The sequence below is a fragment of the Pteronotus mesoamericanus genome, unplaced genomic scaffold, assembly GCF_021234165.1.
Source record: "Pteronotus mesoamericanus isolate MK-2021 breed Mesoamerican mustached bat unplaced genomic scaffold, CSHL_Meso_final scaffold_705, whole genome shotgun sequence".
Lineage (NCBI taxonomy): Eukaryota > Metazoa > Chordata > Mammalia > Chiroptera > Mormoopidae > Pteronotus > Pteronotus mesoamericanus.
In genome coordinates this window covers 14,370,780-14,389,628 of record NW_026555326.1, presented here as the reverse complement: position 1 = coordinate 14,389,628, position 18,849 = coordinate 14,370,780, and the positions used below count along the sequence as shown (strand labels likewise).

The 18,849-nt window shown below is 38.0% G+C and overlaps 1 protein-coding gene across 4 annotated transcripts in view; it reads right to left on the bottom strand.

The window, feature by feature from the left end:
• ASH1L (ASH1 like histone lysine methyltransferase) overlaps positions 1-18,849 on the bottom strand; it is a 220,978-nt gene that overhangs the window by 3,745 nt on the left and 198,384 nt on the right. For all 4 annotated transcript variants that reach the window (XM_054563173.1, XM_054563170.1, XM_054563171.1 and 1 more), the window contains 14 exons: positions 17,963-18,071; positions 17,383-17,547; positions 17,134-17,225; positions 12,062-12,219; positions 10,679-10,831; positions 8,509-8,563; positions 8,294-8,426; positions 6,954-7,202; positions 6,016-6,102; positions 4,981-5,071; positions 3,998-4,136; positions 3,714-3,886; positions 2,470-2,636; positions 267-307 (listed from right to left, as the gene is read on the bottom strand). In XM_054563173.1, the coding sequence (XP_054419148.1) occupies positions 267-307; positions 2,470-2,636; positions 3,714-3,886; positions 3,998-4,136; positions 4,981-5,071; positions 6,016-6,102; positions 6,954-7,202; positions 8,294-8,426; positions 8,509-8,563; positions 10,679-10,831; positions 12,062-12,219; positions 17,134-17,225; positions 17,383-17,547; positions 17,963-18,071 (1,812 nt within the window). The remainder of the gene's footprint in view (positions 1-266; positions 308-2,469; positions 2,637-3,713; positions 3,887-3,997; positions 4,137-4,980; positions 5,072-6,015; positions 6,103-6,953; positions 7,203-8,293; positions 8,427-8,508; positions 8,564-10,678; positions 10,832-12,061; positions 12,220-17,133; positions 17,226-17,382; positions 17,548-17,962; positions 18,072-18,849) is intronic.

Below are 18,849 nucleotides of genomic sequence, written 5' to 3'. Positions count from 1 at the left end.
CATATCTTGGGGTAATGGATAAAGCTTGCAGAAATCTAAAAAGGGACCTTTCTGAATTGTTCTAGACTTCTGTTCCAAATCCTCCTCTTCTCTATCTGTAATCCCTGCAAAATCTTTCTCCCTGCCCTTACTCTTGGCACTACAGCAGACTACTCTGTTAGAGAATCCGCAATCCTAGGAGTGAGTCTGCTGGGTAGGTGGTTGTTCTTGCTCCATTCAAGTCATTGGTGGACCCCTTAGGCTCTTTACATCCCCATTGGACTCACCGCCCTCCGTTCCTCTTGTAGTTGTCTGGAACATAATGAGGCTGCAGAGAAGAAAAGGAAGCAGTAAGTGTACAGTAGAAGCTGGTGAAGCTGGATCATACGATTTGGGGCCAACTCAGGATAGGGAGGTGGGGAGGTAAAGGAAGAAAAAAATAGGGCTAACGCCGTTATAAGCTGAATGACTATATTTTAAAGTTGTAAGTTCAGTACTTTTATTAATCTGTAGGTCACAGTGGTTTTTTGTATTTGTAAGCCTAGGACAGTAAAAGGATAGGCTCACAATTCTTTTGCCCCATCCCAACTTTTCAGTAGTTAAGCTTGGGGTTTCAAGCTAATCAGTGACCTGTTGACTGAGCAAGCAAGACCAGAGTTCAGGTGAGAGTCAAGGCTTGGAGGTGGGCAGAAAGAACATAGGATAAATACTAAATAGAGAAGCCTGAAAATAATAATAGGAAACATAGGGACATAAAGGTTTGCTTTCTGGTTAGACTATTTCTAAACATTCCAGTTAGACAGCTATGAATTTTGACAGGCCCACTTAAAAGAAGACACAAGGACAAGGAGAACTTAGTCCAGGGTTTCATAATAGCAGAGATGGATGGGTGACCAAAAACTTTATGGAATGATGAAAGGCACAAAATAATCACAGGAGCAGGTTCACAACAAATTGAAAGAAAAAACACATACAGGAAAAAGGCTGAAAAGAAAAATGTTGCCCTGGCTGGTGTGGCTCAGTGCCAGCCTGTGAACCAAAGGGTCGCTGGTTCGATTCCCAGTCAGGGCACAGGCCTGGGTTGCAGGCCAGGTCCCCAGTAGGGGGAGCATGACAGGCAACCATATACTGACGTTTCTCTCCCTCTCTTTCTCCCTCTCTAATAAATAAATAAAATCTTTAAAAAAATAAAAAGAAAGAAAAATGTTAAGAGTGGTTATTTTCTGGGTGGAGGGATAATACAGTTATGTGCCACTTAATGATGGGAAATGTGTAGTCAGGAAATTTTGTTTTTGTGTGAACATCAGAGTACTCTTAGACAAACCTAGACAGTATACACCTAGTCTGTATGGTCTGTCCTATTGCTTCTATGCTACAAGCCTGCAGAGTATGTTACTGTACTGAATGCCGTAGGCAACAGTAACACAACAGTGAGTATGTGTATCTAAACACAAAAGGTACAGTAAAAATACAGTATAAAAGATAAAGAAGTGGTGCACCTGTATAAGACACTTACCATGAATGGAGCTTGCAAGATTGGAAGTTGCTCTGGGTAAGTGAGTGAGTGAATGGTGAGTAAATGTGAAGGCCTAGAACATTATTATAAACTACTGTAGACTTTATAAACACTACATTTAGGCTATACCAAGCTTATAAAACAACACAAGATTAAGTTAAGCACAAGAGAAAATGATGCAATTAAGAAATGCAGTAAACCTGAGACATGTGCAGCTGTTGTTGCTTTAATATGGCATACTGTTCACAGCAAGCTTTTTTTTTTAATAAGCAGAAAGAGTACACTTTAAAATAAGTTATACAGTAAGCACATAAAAAAGTAACAGTCGTTTATTATCATTATCAAGAATTATGTACTGTATGTAATTGTATGTGCTATACTTTTCTACACCCTCACAAACGTGTGAGTGATGCATTGCCTTATGATGTTACAGTGTCATTAGGTGACAGGAATTTTTCAGCTCCTTTATAACCTTATGGGACCACCAGAGTTATGCAGTGTATGACTGGATACAATTTTTCTTCTTAATGCTTTGTACTTTTAAAATTTTATATGATGATATCTTCTATTTTAAACCCAGTAACAAAAACAAAAAGCAATGAACTATTTTCACCAAAGGTTTCTCTCAGGGTTCTTGATTCATTTGCTTTTTAAAATTATGGGTGTAAAAAACAAAACAAAAAACTGTAATATGGGGCTCAAGGGCAAAGATTTATAAAGAGGTGAGAGAGAAAAAGGATGAAAGCCTGATTAAATTGTAATCAGGAAATCAAAAATTTCCTGAGACATAGCTCATGCCAGGAAATGCAGAATAAATGTGTTTATGCAAACATCCAAGATAGAGATGGAGATTTCCAGAATTTGGGATGGAAACAGGATGAAGAAGCGGAGAACCACTTGAGAATTCTTACTCAGTGAATTCCATGCATGAACTAGATAGTCTGACACATAGTTAGGACAGAAAGGAGACTTACTGAGAAATCTCTTTTGGGGGTGAGCTTCTTGGGGAAGTGATCAAAGGCATAGGGTTTGGTGCAGACAGGATAGCGGTTCCGGTGGATCTTGTAAAACAGGTGTGCTGACTTGTCAAGCCGGTAATCACAGATGTACACATCTTGCTCCTTCACTCCTTTGGGTCTCCCTGTGGGTCCAAACACTGTTACATAACTCTCCTATTTTCCCTTCTCATCCTGAGCTGCCCAGATATTACCACATTGGGAGAGCAGTTAGATCCTTTAAGAGGGAAACAGTGTAGCTATTACTAAGCATTTGGTGACTGCAGAAGAAAAGAGAATTCTTAGACACAAGCAACAAAAAAGGAAAAAGCATGTCTAGGAATCAAAGGGTGAACTATAGGACTGAAAGAAACCAGAAATGATTATTTGAGTGCTGCAGAGATTTATGAGGGAAAATTCTGAGTGGAAAAACAGCAGAATATGGGGAAGTTATGAGAATATAAGGGCAGCATAAATAAGGAAAGTATATTTGGAAATTAATACTTTATAACTCACAAAACCCAAACAGTTTTTTGAATAGGATATATATTCTTCTGGACTACTTTGCTATGATACTAAGAGAGCTAGGCAACTGAATTCTGCAACAACTAACAGACACTGAACTTTTTTACTGTGAGCCATAAACTGGGCTAAGTGCTTTTGCAGATTATTTCATTTAATCTTTACAAAACTCTCTAAAATAGAAACTAATCCCTATTTTTTGACTTAATCTTTATTATATTTTTTCCCATTATCATTGTGTCTCCTTATACCTTCCCCTACCCCCAATAATCCCCATTTTCAATAGGTAAAATGGCTTGTCCAAGGGCACATAGGTAAAACGTGAGGGAATTAGGGAGCAGGAATACGAAATTAGCCTACACTGTTAACCATGAAGCTTATAAAACCTTTGTGCTTTTTGTTTGTTTGTTTAATATATAGAGTTGATGATGGCCTTGAGAATTTTGGAACGGGTGGTAAAAGAACACTATTTTCCCACAAACACTAAGAGAGTGCTGACTATACACTATTAACCCCCCCTCAAAAAAAAGAACTAAATTACTGAATACCAAGCACTTGGTAAAAGGAAGAAAAAATAGAGTATAGCTCTCTGATTAACTTTGGACAATCTTTTATCAGACACAGACAATAAGAATGGAGTGGGCAATTATAGCTCAATGACTAGGGAATAGGCCATTTCTTAAGTAACCCAGATCACTTACCTTTACAATATGTATAAAGGTCCAACACACAGCAGGTCCCCACTACAGCCTCCAAAGGAATGATCTCATAGAGTGGTACCCGAAATAGTTCATTGTGATAGAACCGACGGGATGGAGAATGGTGGGTTTCGTGGGGACGGAAATAATGGTGGCCAAAGGCAAACCGTTCCTCTCTAAAAAAATAAAAGAGAAGGGAGAGGTTTAGTTAGCAAGATCCTAGTGAATACTAAGCTGTGTGCAGGTAGGGCACAACTGGAAGAAAGAGATAGGACCTCAACACATACTTTTCATTCTTCCAAAGCTTTTCAATGCGGAAGATGTCAAGTTTATCTCTGTTAATGTGAGATAACAGTCGATAGGACTGACGGACTGGGTGGCCATCAGGGGTGCGTCGACTATCCCTCATCAGATATACACAGTCACCTAGGAAGGCAGAGAACACAGGAGGAAGTTAAAATGATACCTGCATGAATTCTTTTGTTAAAATTTTTAAAAAATTTATTGATTTCAGTGAGAGAGAGGAAAGGAGAGAGAGAAACACTGGTTTGTTGTTCCACTTATTTATGCATTCACTGGTTGTTTCTTGTATGTGCCCCGACCAGGGACTGAACCCACAACCTTGGTGTATCAGGATGACACTCTAACCAAATGAGCTACCTGGCCAGGGCCGATGCTTGCATGAATTCTGTTAGGTACCCTTGGTCTGATGCAAGGTCTAGACAGAAAGAACTTAAAATCTAAAACAATATATTCAACCAGCAGTCTAATGGTGATAATAAACTAGACAATGAGAGTGACATGATGAAGGTCTTCCATCTTTTAGAATCCTCTATGTCCTTCCTAGTCTTATATTTTTTAAAATATTTTATTTATTTATTTTTGGAGAGGGGAAGGGAGGGAGAAAGATCAGTGTGTGGTTGCCTTCTGAGTACCCCGAACTGGGGACCTGGCCGACACCCAGGTATATGCCCTGACTGGGAATCAAACTGGTGACCTTTCAGTTCATAGGCCGGTGCTCAATCCACTGAGCCACACCAGCAAGGTCTTCTTCCTTGTCTTAAAATTAGCTTCATAACACCCTGTTCTCTCCACATTAGTTTTATTTGGTAGAGGGAAAATATATATAAGCCTAAGGACTGACAGATATAAAAACTTTTATTATTGCTACTGAAGGTCATATGGAGACAATTATTATGCAGACAGCAGACACCTCCTACTATCCAGAAAGGTCAGCTTTGACAAGCAGGGTCAGCTCCTGTGCACGCACCTTGACGAAGCAGCAAGTCATCTCGGAGCAAACAGATGAAGTAGACACAGCCAGGTTGGGCATAATGGGGCCGAGGGATCATGGGTACCTCCTAAGAAGAGCAGAATATGCCAATGGATAAGGGCTGGGACTAATATATCCAGCCTACTGCTGATCTCTATTCAAGAAGGGAACTAAAACCAAGAATTCCCAACCAATTAAGACTTAACTGTTTTAGTCATTGCGATGCACCACAGATACGTAACAAAAGGTGGTAACAAGTGGAGTTGTTAAACTTGGGGGAAATAAAGGTAGAGGACAAAACGAACAGGTTAAGTACCGCAAACTATAAGCTATGAAGCATTAATTGTGTGGTTGTTTTGTGCCATCTAGATGGCATTTGAAAATGTGTAAAGGGGAACTTGGTCACAATTGGGGAAGCTACTAGCATTTAGTGCCCACAGGTGAGGGAAGTCAAATATCCTGCAATGCATCCCTCACAACAAAGAACTGTTCACTTAGAATGACATTAGCTCCACTGTTAAATAATGCCTACATACTTCTTTTTATAGAGGTGACTTGCCTGGTATCACACACATAAATATAGCAGCGCCAAGACAAACAACCCATTTAATAACTTAGGCAAGTTACCTAACCCATAGTCTCTCCTGGAGTGTGGAGTTAAGGTTAACCTTTGTTGACTCTGACTCCAGTGCTCTTTTCACTTGAACACTGTTTGACATAAGTGGTAGTTACAGTACTAAGGCTCTGACCTTTATAAGCAACTTCTTTTATAAAGAGTTGATAGTGTTTATTAAAACCATAGTTTTATATCATATTCCTCCCATAGGTTTCTAGGTATTTTCCCTTTTATCACAGTCCTAAGAAGAGAAAGGGCAGAATTATTACCCTCAATGTAAAATGTAAGAAACTGAGGCCCAGAGAGGTTGCAGTGACTTATCAAAGGATATTCAGTACACCAGGAGTAGGGCAGACAAGATGTCATGTAATACATCTCCTATTTTTAGATTAGAGTATTATTAGAGGGCAGCTTACTCTGTCCATGGGCCTTGGGTCACACTGCTCACAAAGGTAGTGCTCCACATCTGAGTTCACTCCCATACAGTCACAGTGCTGCCATACCTGGAGGGCCAAAAGTGCAGTGGGGAGAGATGGGGGAAGCCTTAGATTTACTGAAAGAAGTGCTGGGGGTTAGGAAATAAAAACAATTAGCAATGAGAGGGTAAAATAAAACAAGAATTAACTAAGAGCTAAGTGACTATGTGAAATATTAGGTATAATAGGGGCAAAAAGAAAAGGCTTGTCTGAACACAAGTATACAGACTGGTTCACAATACATCTCTGGGCAAATAAAATTGGAAGATGGATAGAGGATGGAAAAATGAATGAATACAGTACCAAATATATTATTTACTAAATAATATATACCAATCATATAGTTACTGTGAAAGGCTTTACAGTTACAAAATGTTTTGATTTCTCTTTAATCTAATTATATTCCCCGACAATCTAATCGTATGTGTTACTCATACTTCCACTTTCCATATAAGATAACAAGTTTAGATATATCAAATGGGGATATTAGAGCTTAAATCCAGCCCTTGACTCCTTTGTCAGGAGCTCTATATACTACACTCCATCTGTATTAATGCTATAAAGAGTGTAGTAGTACCTCTAATGTTCTTCAAAGCAAAGCACTATCCTAAATACTATCATTCTTCTTGATTCAGATGGGAAATGGGCAGAAAGAAGGGGAGGCAGAAAAAGAAGGGAAGGATAAAATCAAAAGAGAAAGATATAAAAAAGGAGAAAAACAATATGGTGGACAGTGAGGGATAACAGAAACCAAGGCAAAAAGTTAGAAGTTTATAAAAAGCCTGTCGAGCCAAGCCAAAAGAGACATGGGCTGCTTCTTTGAATGTGGTCACCGTGTTCATCAGGACTATGTTTTTGCTTCACCTCCTGACCCTCACCATGCACTTGTCACACTGGATCATGAGGCCTTCATCCTTGTAGAGACCACAGATACAGCGGATAACATCATCGTCCTTCTCATGCCCATTCTCCTTCTCAGAGACTGAGGTCTCACTGCTGTCTGCCTCACTCGCTGTCTCTCCCACAATCTCATCAATTTGGGCTGATGCCTCATGCCGGGCATTATAATAGGCCTTTCGTAGGCGGCAAACGTCTCTTCCAATTGGGGATTTACGCCCATAGTACTTCTGAACAAAGCAGAAAAAAGAAATCATGTTTGGTCTTCTCATTATGGCTTAGAAATATACCTGAAGAGGTAGCAGGATTTTCTTGGTACTCCCATTTTGATTAACAGATGTACAATACCATCAAACATAGTGCCAGGCATCTGAAAGCAACTTAAACTGAACTAAAATGAATTAACATTAGGATCTGCATGGTAGTTTTTCCATCTGCTCTATTGTTTGGCCATTCAACTCCTTTCACAGGTCTTACTGTCTTCTTGATAAAATATACAGTGACCATGAAGTATGAATTAATGTCACAAGAATAATGCTGTAGAGAGCTCTTCACTTACTTTTGTCTTGCAGATATTAGAGACAGAGCTACAAGCTTTAAATATATATGAAAGCTGGGTTTTAGTCAAAAGCATGTTATATCATTCAACATTGCTCTAATTCTTTTCCCACATGTCTGTTTTTCTCTCATTTCTTGTCTTCAATATCAATTCTTCCTTCAGCTAGTAGCCTCTTTTATCCTTCAAACACTTCTTCAATGTATTTCAAAAATCAATGAATAATTTCCTCTCTTCTATGCACAATACACCATTCTCTCTTTTAAATCAGTTCAAAACTACCTTCTCTCTAATAAGCTTAACCTATTCTACCACCTATTCATGTAACACCCCTAAATTCCATTGTTAAGATATATTTATAATTATTTACTTATAATACTTCTGTGTATTTCACATATACTTACTGTCTTAAGGGAAGAAACTGTAGATACAGTTTAAATGTAGTAAAATGTCTGTATTATGTAAATATAAAGATTCAATACTTACATAAGCTTTTTACAAAAACTGCTTTTTTGTGGGGAGTATGATTGATTTAACATTCCATTTTAGTCATATAAATGTCTTTATTATACAGGATCCTATAGTATTTAGTACACTGTAATCCTTATACTAAAGGTAAAAAACCCCCCCAAACCCCCAAATTGTTGCTCTTCTTAACCAGAAATATGAAGGTTGACAGAAGAGGGTAAAAAATCTTAAAACTTCTAGATTAGTTCTCTTCAGAACAAACTTCTTAAATCTGTATTTGAAGTAAGTGAGAAATACCTCAGCGTTCCGAAAGACCTTCAGCATGTCAGCATCAAAAGCCTCCACTGTTTTATAATAACCAATGAGGATCTGCTTCTCTATGGTAGAAAGGTCTAGGGGATCAGAGATCTTCTCATAATAATCGGCATTCCTGAAACATAAAGCCAGGGTGTCAATCTGGTACACTTAGTACTTTTCTAAAATTCAAATGATTCCCACATACATGAACTTACTTTTTCTTTGGGGGGAGGTTCAAAAGTGGTGCTGCCAGTGCTTGTCGGGAAGAATCTGCAAAAGAATGCAAGGTTTAGTAGAAGGACTGTATAACACAAGGGACGCATGTATTAACTCTCAAATGAAAATGCAGAATCCCCAAAATTAAGATAGGAAAAGAAACCTAAGTTTTTTTTTTTGTTTTGTTTTTTGTTTTTTAAAGGCCTGGCTATGACAAATGCAAAGATTTTTCAGAAATGTATGTAATTAAAGGCAGGGATCAGAAGATAGTTTCAGCATTATCTGAAATACAAAAGATACAGCATATAGGCTTGAAATGTAACACAATGTTAGATGGGTAATAAGAAAAGCTTTCTATGATGAATGAGACACGGGAACTTATTTAAGTAGCTAGGCTGCTTACTGCAAATTTCAGCTGAAAAAATTATATTACAGCACAGATCATCTTTTCCAGAAATGTTTTCTAGTTCTCCTTAATATTACTCTGTGGTTTGGATTCAAACAGATTACAGATAATGAATATTTCGTACTGTAAATATTTTCTGGAATCTTTTTTTCTTCTAATAGTTACTTTGTATTATAAAAATAGAATTCATGCTGTGGGGCTATTTCTCATTTGCTTTCTAGCAATTTACTATACGTAGAGAAAAAAAATCTGTTGTTTATTGTCCAGATTGTAGTGGACATGTAGATGTATCTAGTACAGTTTCACTTAGATCAAATGATGCTGGTTGAAAATGCCGATTGTGATCTTTTGGGAATGAAACAGTAGTAGAGTTGCCACACCGTACTTTTTTTTTTTTTTTTTTTTAATTGTCATGAATAGCCATAACCCTTTACATTTTAGAACAGGTTGGTCCTCCCTTTCTTCTCTATTAGCTCAGGTTAACAAAACTGTGGAAAGCTACTAAAATACAAAGAGGCCCTGGCCAGGTAGCTCAGTTGGTTAGAGTGTCATAATGATATGCCCAAGTTGCGGGTTTGATCCCTGGTCAGGGCATATATAGGAATCAACCAATGAATGCATAAATAAGCAAAACAACAAATCGATGTTTCTCTCTCTTCCCTCCTCCCAAAATCAATAATAATAATAATAATAATAATAATAATAAAAGCTGTGAAACGGGAGTTGTAAAATACAAAGAAAAATAGAGAAAGAGAAAAAAAATTCCTCAGAATTTAGGGAAAGGAAGAGAAGAATAGCCAAGGCTGATAGCAAAAAGCTGTAATTATGTGTTAAAAGCTCTCACGTTAATTAAGGATCTCCAAATTTCCTGGTCATAGAAAGTAATGTAACATCACCAAACTATCTACCCCAAATTGAAACTTTTCTCCTTCCCCACCCTTAGCCCCAACACACATCCAAAAGATGTGTCTAGAAAGAGATAGAGAGTAGGGTAAAGGTTATTTGCATGAAAATGCTTTTAAAGTAATTTTCTTGAAATTTAGGTCCTTTTTCTTTTTTATTTTTTAATTTACTGATTTTAGAGAGGGAGGAAAGGAGAGTGAGAGAAGGGGGACAGAGAAAGGGAGAGATATAGAATTGTTGTTTCACTTATTTATATATTCAATGGTTGATTTCTGTATATGTCCTGACTGGGGACTGAACCTGCAACCTTGGTACCTCAGGACAACATTCTAACCAACTGAGCTACCTGGCTAGGGTTGGCATCCTTTTCTTAATGTAGAGATTAGGGCCTAGAAATACTCCAAAATGTATGCAAAATTATAAATATGCATTTTTCCTAGGGAAAGAACACACAGCTTTTGTAAGATTCTCAAAGATATCTGTCAATTAAAAAAGGTTAAGAACCACTGATGTCATAGGTTCTTAATATTTTTTTCTTAAATTGCTATTTCACTGTCTCATTCAGGAAAATTATATACAAGAGAGAGACCCGCTTCTCTCTATGCCATAGCTAAGAAATGTGATTTCTAAATACAGTACTTAACTATGGTAAATCTAATAAATAAAAAAAAAATGACATATAAGATCTAAGGATTTAAAAATAATGATCCTCAAAGACTCTGACAAAAGGAAGAACTAAGTATACTTTGCTAAATTCCTAATCCTATACCATTACTTGTTCTTGGTCTTGATGTCTTAGGGGTGTAAGTGGTATGAGTTTTAAAAAAAGCTAAGAATGAATCTGGGGTGGATACGGTCACCTTTATAAGAGATGATACCATCACAGATCTCTTTGAAGATCTGGGCTAAGCGGGCTGCTCGAGCCACTTCAATGTTTTCCTCTGCAGCTGCCAACCGTCTTGTTCGAACAGATCGGGCTGTCTGCAGGGCAGAGAACTGGGTCATGAAGACATCTGGAAGGATAAAGCGAAAATTAGCTTCAGGAAAAGAAGAGCTCTATGTGGCTTTCTCTTCCCCAAGGGATTCCTGTCTTTTGCTCAATTTTCCTTTTAGTGATTAGTAAAGGAGTGGTCATGGAGTGGTCTTTCTCTCCCTTTTACAGAAAAATCAGGAAACACTGGAGTTTACCAGAGAGACAAATGCTGCAAGTTAGAGCGACCTTATTTTAGTGGCCAAATGCTACAGAGTGTAGTAGTGTAGCAGTTGTTAAGTCTGGGCTTCAGAATGAATCTGTCTGTGTTTGTATTCTGGCTTCACTACTTACTAGCCATGTGATCTTGGGCAAATTACTTAAATTCCCTTTGTGTCTCAGTTTCTTAACTGTAAAATGAGAATAGTGGTAGTACTTCCTCATGAGGTAACTATGCAGATTAAATGAAATAATCTTTTTAATGGGTTTAGCCCAGAGCCTGTCCCATAACTAAGATTTAGAAAATAATTATTGTTATTACCAGAAAATTTGAACTCATTAAATTGTAAATTCAGAGAATTTATGCCAATCAAATCACTGAGAGGATAGAAGATTTTGGGCAAATTTCTAAATCTATCTAGTTCCCACTCAGCATAGTCCCTCATGCACAATGTAGAATACTTGTACTTTTTGAGGTAGAGAAACTAGTAAGAGCATAAACTTTTGAACACTGTATTTTCAGTTAAGAGTATTTGGACATGCCGGTTTCTCTGCTTTCAATCTGTTTTGGATAACAAATCTACATCAGAAGTGCCGTTATGTTATTCACTCATGAAGGTTAGAAAAAGAAAATAGGAAGATCTGTGTGTGTCATGCTGATCTAAATGTGGGAAGTAAAAAATTTTGAAATTAACACTGATGCTATTTTCCTCTGCATTTGTCATCACTATTCATCTTGTCTGCAAGGTATTTTCCAGGTAGGAAAGAAGACAAAAGAACTCACTACCTATCTCATGTCTAGTGACTTTCAGGCTGTAGGTGAAGTTTGGCGGGGCTGATGGAAGGGGGTTTCTTCCTATTCCCCAGAACAGAAACAAGGAATTTCAAGAGTTGGGAGGGACAGGTTATTGCTGATTGGTGTTTCTATGCTTGCATCTTCAACTTTTTTGGAGCAGACTAAATGGAATCTTTGAATAGATTGTTTGAAAGTAACTAAAACAATCACTTTTGAGATAATCTTTTAGAATTAGTAGGAATGTTTCCCAGTTCTTACCAGACTTGATGTTCCCATCATCTCGGCAGATGCCATTCCAGCGGGTATATAATGATGCTGAGTGAATGTTATCACCGGTGTGCTTTACTTCCTCCTGTTTCTGCCAAATCTTCTCCCAGTTTCGGACTAAGAAGACATGATGCTTTAATACAAAGTTCCTGTAAGGAAGGAAGAAAGGAGTTCCTTTATTCATTAATTCAATAAGCATTTATTACATGTCATTTCTATGTAAGCCCCTGTTAAGATGTTGTAAGCGAATACTTATCACCCTGGCTGGTGTGGCTCAGTTGGTTGGGCATCATTCCACAAAGCAAAAGGTCACTGGTTTGATTTTCCACCAGGGCACATGCCTAGGTTGCAAGTATGGTCCCCAGTTGGGGTGCTTACATGTATGAAACTGACTGATGTTTCTCTCCCTCTCTTTGTCCCTCCCTCCCCTTCTCTAAAAATAAATAAATAAAATCTTTTTTTTTTTTTAAAGAATACTTACCAATGAATTCAGCCTTTATAAAGGGAATTATATACGGGGAAACATTATTCAGTTTTGCACCTTGATTTTTTTCCACATAACATAAAACATTTTCCTATATTATTTACAAATATCTGGCAAATACAACTTAAAAGCTACAATGGCAACCGAAGCAACCTGACTTAAAGGCAGAACTTTATGGAGTGCACGTACAAATTCAAGAGGAAGTTGCCCAGATGAAGAACTGGCTCAAGATGAGCTATAACAAGGAGAACTGAACTGAGAGACGAAAGCAAAGATATTTAAGATGGATATCCACTGGGCAAACTATGTTAGGCGCAGGGCCTGCACATGGGTCTCTAAACTTAGATAAGTTATATATACCTTTTTCAAATTTTAATTGTCACTTGCCAGTATGTTTATTCATTTAGAGAGAGAGGAAGGGGAGAGAGAGAGAAAGAGAAACAATGTGAAAGAGAAACACTGATCTCTTGTCTCCCATATGCGCCTCAACCAGAGATGAAACCTGCAACCCAGTTAATGTGCCCTGACTGGAGATCAAACCCAAAATCTTTTTGTGTATGGGACAACACTCCAACCAACTAAACCACTCAGCCAGAGCAGTTAAATGTATCTTGACTGACCCTATACAATTTTGATGATTCCATAATTTAATTTTCATCCTAGCACACATATAAATTACTGTGATCTTGAATAAATATCAAACTATGGCCCTCAGTAAATGGATATTAGACTAATTTTATAATTCCTGAGTTTGGCTGTACATTGAAATTACTTGGGGAGCTTTATAAACTACTGATGTCTGGGTTCCATCTCTGAAAATCCTGGGGTAAGTGGTCTTTGTGTGTAGCATGGGCATCAGGAGTTTTTAAAGGCTTCATAGGCTATTATGCAGCTAAAGTAGAGAACCACTAGATTAGCTCTTCTGTTTCACTGAAATTTAAAATTTCTGTGATAAATGAAATAGAATAAAAGGGCTAAAATTATAAAGATATAAATAAGGATAAACTTTCTAAGAGATCAGAATGTATAGCTAGGGGAGATATAGAGTATCTTGAAAAAATAGAGGACATATTTACTTTGTTCACCTCTGACATGAACAAATCTCAGTATAAGGAAGAGCAAAAATAACCACTAAAGATCCTTTTTATTGCTTTGTTAACATATCAGAGCAGGGATCCTTAACCTTTTCTGTGCCATGGGTTCCTCTGGCAGACTGATGAAGCCCAAGTAACACTTCTCTGAACAATGTTTTAAAAGTACTTTAGATTAGCCCTGGATGGTGTGGCTCCGTGGACTGAGCGCTGGCCTGAGAATGAAACGGTTGCTGGTTTGTTTCCCTGTCACGGCACATGCTTGGGTTGTGGGCCAGGTCACCAGTAGGGGGCATGCAAGAGGCAACCACATATTGATGTTTCTTTCCCTCACTTTCTGCCTCCCTTCCCCTCTATCTAAAATAAAATAAGTAAAACTCTTTCTAAAAAAAGTACTTTAGATTAAATTTAGACTTCCAGCCAAGGTGGTAATGCAGGTAAACATGGCTTGCCTCCTTGCACAACTGCATCAAAATTAAACTAAATTACAGAACTATCATTCAGAATTGCTCAGAAACTGAGCTGAATGGAAGTCCTACAACTACAGAATTCAGGAAGAAACCACCCTGAGACTGGTAGCAGGGGTGCAGATGTGGAATGGGCTGATGCCACAGCAATGTGTGGTGGATTAAAATTGGAAGGGATATCTCAGGAGCCACTGGTTCCAGCCCCATACCAGAACCCTCAGTCCAGGGTTCCAGTGCCAGAAAGGTAAGTCTCCCTAACTTCTGGCTGTAAAAACTAGTGGGGATTGAGGCTGTGGAAGACAGAAACTTCTGGAGTTCCAGGCAGTTCCTCTTAAAGGGCTTGTGCATAGACTTACTCAGATTACCTTCCTCTGAATTCCCGCACCAAGGCAACAGATTGAAAAGGCATCAGAGATATACTGGGAAGAACTGAATTGTCTGGCATCAGCGCAAGAGCTAGAGGGCAGCTTTCTCCCAAACAGAACTGCTGGCAGAGGCAATTGTTCCTTTTCTGAGCCTTCCCCCGACACAGCGACAGAGCCATATTTGAGACTCCATCCACCTGGCTCACACCGTATGCCCCACCTTGGCGATTCCCTGAGGTCCTGCTCACCCAACTTTTAGGCTGCTCAAGCTGTTTCCAGTGGCTTTTTCATATGAATGGCTTGTCTTAGCATGGCTTCAGACTTTCCTAAATTCTCTCAAACAAGCAAGCCCTGTACCTCTCATTAGGTTGTCCCAGGCCTGGAACTAGCAGCAGCTAGTCTTGGTACACAGCTGGGCCTCTCCTGGGCACCTCAAAGCCCAGCAAATTAGCAGCCATCTCACCCTGTAGCTTCTGATATGTGACCCTGGACAGATGACAGGTAGTGGGTGACCTTGGATGTGCCAACAGCAATCTAAGCTTAACTATCACAGGAGGTGTACAGAGCCCAATTGTGGATATACCTTGAGTAACCAGCTTGGGTAACAGGGGAGGCTGGGCCATTGGATCCTACAGGACACCAATTACATTAGGGCATTCTGTCAAGCCTGGGAGATGTAGCAGCTCTATCTAATACACAGAAACAAACACAAGGAGGCTGCCAAAATGAGGAGACAAAGAAATGTGGCCCAAATGAAAGAGAGAAACAAAACAGCAGGAAAAGAACTTAACAAAATGGAGGCAAGTAATCTACTAGAGGCAGAATTCAAAACTTAAGAGGAAACTCAGAACTTAGTGAGGACCTCAATAGCATCCAAAAGATAGTCAGAAATGAAGGATACATTAAATAAAATAAAGAACATTTTACAGGGGATCAACAGTAGAGTGGATAAAGCTGAGAATTAAATCAGTGATTTGGAACATAAGGAAGTAAAAAACAATCAATCAGAACAGCAAGAAGAAAGAAGAATTCAAAAAATGAGGATAGTGTAAGGATGATAGCCTCTGGGAAAACTTTAAGCATACCCCCATTTGCATCATGGGGGTGTCGGAAGGAGAAGAGAGACTGAGCAAGGGGCTAAAATCAGATATGAAAAATAATGAGAGAAAACTTAACTTGGTGAGGGAAATAGATATACAAGTCCAGGAAGTGCAGGGAGTCCCAAACAAGATGAACCCAAAGAGGCCTGCACCAAACACATCATATCAATATGCCAAAGGTTAAATGCAGAGAAATCTTTTTTTATAAAAAAGATTTTATTTATTTTTAGAGAGGGAAAGGGATGGAGAAAAACAGGGAGAGAAACATCAATGTGTGGTTGTCTCTCATGTGCCCCCTGCTGGGAACCTGGGACACAACGTAGGCATGTGCCCTGATTGGCTATCAAACTGGTGACCCTTTGGTTTGCAGGTCAGTGTTCAATCCACTGAACCTCACCAGCCAGGGCTAAAGGCAGAGAATTTTAAAAGCAGCAATAGAAAAGCACTTAGTTACCTATAAGGGAGCTCTCATAAGACCATCAGCTGATTTCTCAACAGAAACTTTGCAGACTAGAAGGGACTGGCAAGAAATATTCAAAGTGATGAAAAGCAAGGACCTACAACCAAGATTACTACCCAGCAACGCTATCATTCAGAATCAAATGACTGCTAAAGAGTTTCCCAGACAAGATAAAGCTAAAGGAGTTAACTACCATCCAACCAACATATATGAAATGTTAAACGGTCTTCTTAAGAAGAAGGTAAAAAATATGAACAATTAAATGGCAATAAATATGTATCTATTAACAATTGAATCTAAAAAACAAAATAAACAAGCAGAACAGAAACAGAATCATAGCTACAAAGTATATTTTGATGGTTGCCAATGGGAGGGGAGTTGGGGGAGTGGGTGAAAAAGGTGAAGGGATTAAGAAGTAAAGTAAAAATTGGTAGCTACAGAATAGTCATGGGTATGTGAAGTACAGCATGAGGAATAGAGTAGCCAAAGAACATTTATGCATGACTCATGGACACGGACAATGGTGTGTGAACTGCCTGAGTGAGTAGGGGGAGAGGAGAAGAGGGAGACAAGGGGGAAAACTTTGGACAATTTTAATAGCATAAAAAATGAAATATAATTAACAATTAGAAGTACTTAAAAATTAATTAAAAATTTAAGTAGTTTTAATACATAGGATTAAAAGGAAACTATGCTAAAATATAGTGTTCAGAGTATTTAAACATTAATTTTTAATACATGATAAAATCTAGTGGTGGGTTTAACAAGCATAGTAATTTTGAGGTAGAGATGAATGTGTAATATTTTTAGATATTTGTAACATAAAATGAAAATGTGAATATTGGTGACAAAATTATTGGAAGCTGAAAATGCTTGTTTTTTAAATCCACAGTCATATTTAAAGGAAATGGTAAATTTCAGTTAGAAATTAGGGAAAATAAAGACACAATTTTCCCCCCTCCAAGTTCACAGATCCTTTGAATCTTTGTTTAAAGACCTCCTCCACAAAAGAAATGGCTCGGGTATACAGATGTTTAATAACCTGACAATCAAGTCATAAAATATAAAGAGCTCAGGTAAGAAAATCTCTTTTTACCTCTCTCGGTTGGACATGGGCTTCATTTGTAATTGTGGAGCCAATCTTGTTGGAGTGTTGTTTTCACTGGGTTCCTCAGAGAGGTGGCCTCTCTGAAAAAGAGATGCATCAGAATGTAGGAAAAAAACAATCAGAAATCACTCAAAGAATATGAAAACCAATCTGAAGATGCCACCCTTTGGTATTTCCTTTATATCAGTAATTGCCTCCGAGTAGCTATTTGAGGAAAGCCATGAGATCATTATTCACCCTTTTTTTCAGCTTGTGCTTAGACTTCCTCTTTTCTTTTGACCGTCCAGACTTTTTATGTGTGGTCATAGGCTGGCTGCTTTTGCTGCTGGTGAGTCCATTCATACGTTGACTCTTGCCTCCGATGATTCCTCGACACTTCTCAAAGCCACACTTACACAGTTGCTTTGAAAGGAAAGAGAATAATGCTTTTAGCTTGCTGACTCATTAACAAGTTCAAATAGGATGCCAGAGCATCTGGACACCCAACAGTAAGACTGAATCAAAAAATTTTCAAACAGAGGAAAACAATTGAGAATAAAATAAATATAAATGGGTTTCCGCTGCAGTTGAAAGATTAAACATTGGAAAAACTTCACCAGAATTGCTAAGAACTGACCAAAAATGACTGAGCAATCTCTACAGAGTTCTGAAAGAATTACAAAGACCTATATATCCAAGATAAGTGGAGTTAAGAGTGAAAAATTATTTTCTTCACTGTTTTCTCAATGGCTACAAATCAGTAATGTTTATCGAAGGTGTATGTTATACAGGGCACTGTGACAAAGTTCAACCTCCTCCTTCGATTTCTTATTCTTACCTGTTTTTCAACATTAAAGGAATGAAAGTTGTAATCATAAGTGAGTTCAGTACCAGCTGGCATATCTTTAAGAGCATACAGTCCAATTCGGTATACTCCATTAACAGACCTACGGGGAATGGAAGAGTTAAAGGTAGATTTTCTTAATACCATGCCTGAAAACCACAAAAAAAATGGTGTGCTGACTTCAAATTTGCCTTTGCTTCTATATCCAATTACTCAAGTTTCCTAGACAAGCTCTGCACCTTTAATCTATCATCTTTTCTATCCAGACTATATAATACTGTCAGACTAATAGCCCTACATCAGTTTTCTGGAAAACATGGTCTATGTTGTCAATTAGAATAGGTCTTAAAAATTTTCCTGCTTGGTAATTAAAGTCCGTCTAAAATATGGCTGTAGTCTACTTATTAGACAAATTAAAATGATGTCCTATGATTTACCTAAAAAAAATAATCTTCTGGTTCCTACTGATCTCCATCTTTCTAACCTATACACAAGTTTCTCTTTTGTTCTATTTTACATTGCTATTAATGACCTATCATGTACTTTATATAAGTACAACTAACACGTAATTGCTTAACCTAACAATTACAGCATTTTGTTGTATTAACTTAATATTCCAGGCAACTATACAAAAATGGTACTATTATTAGATATTATTATAACCCCCTTTTTCTAAATGAGGAAGCTAAGGGACAGAGATGATAAGCAACTTGCCCAAAGTCAATAGAGCTATTAGTTGTGGAAATAAAGTTTCAAAACAAGGCAGTCTGATTCAAAAGCTTAATCACTATGCCATACTGATAAGAGATTATCTCATTAATCCTCAGAACAACTCTCAGGAGATAGGTATTATAATTCCTATTATATACATGAGGTATTTG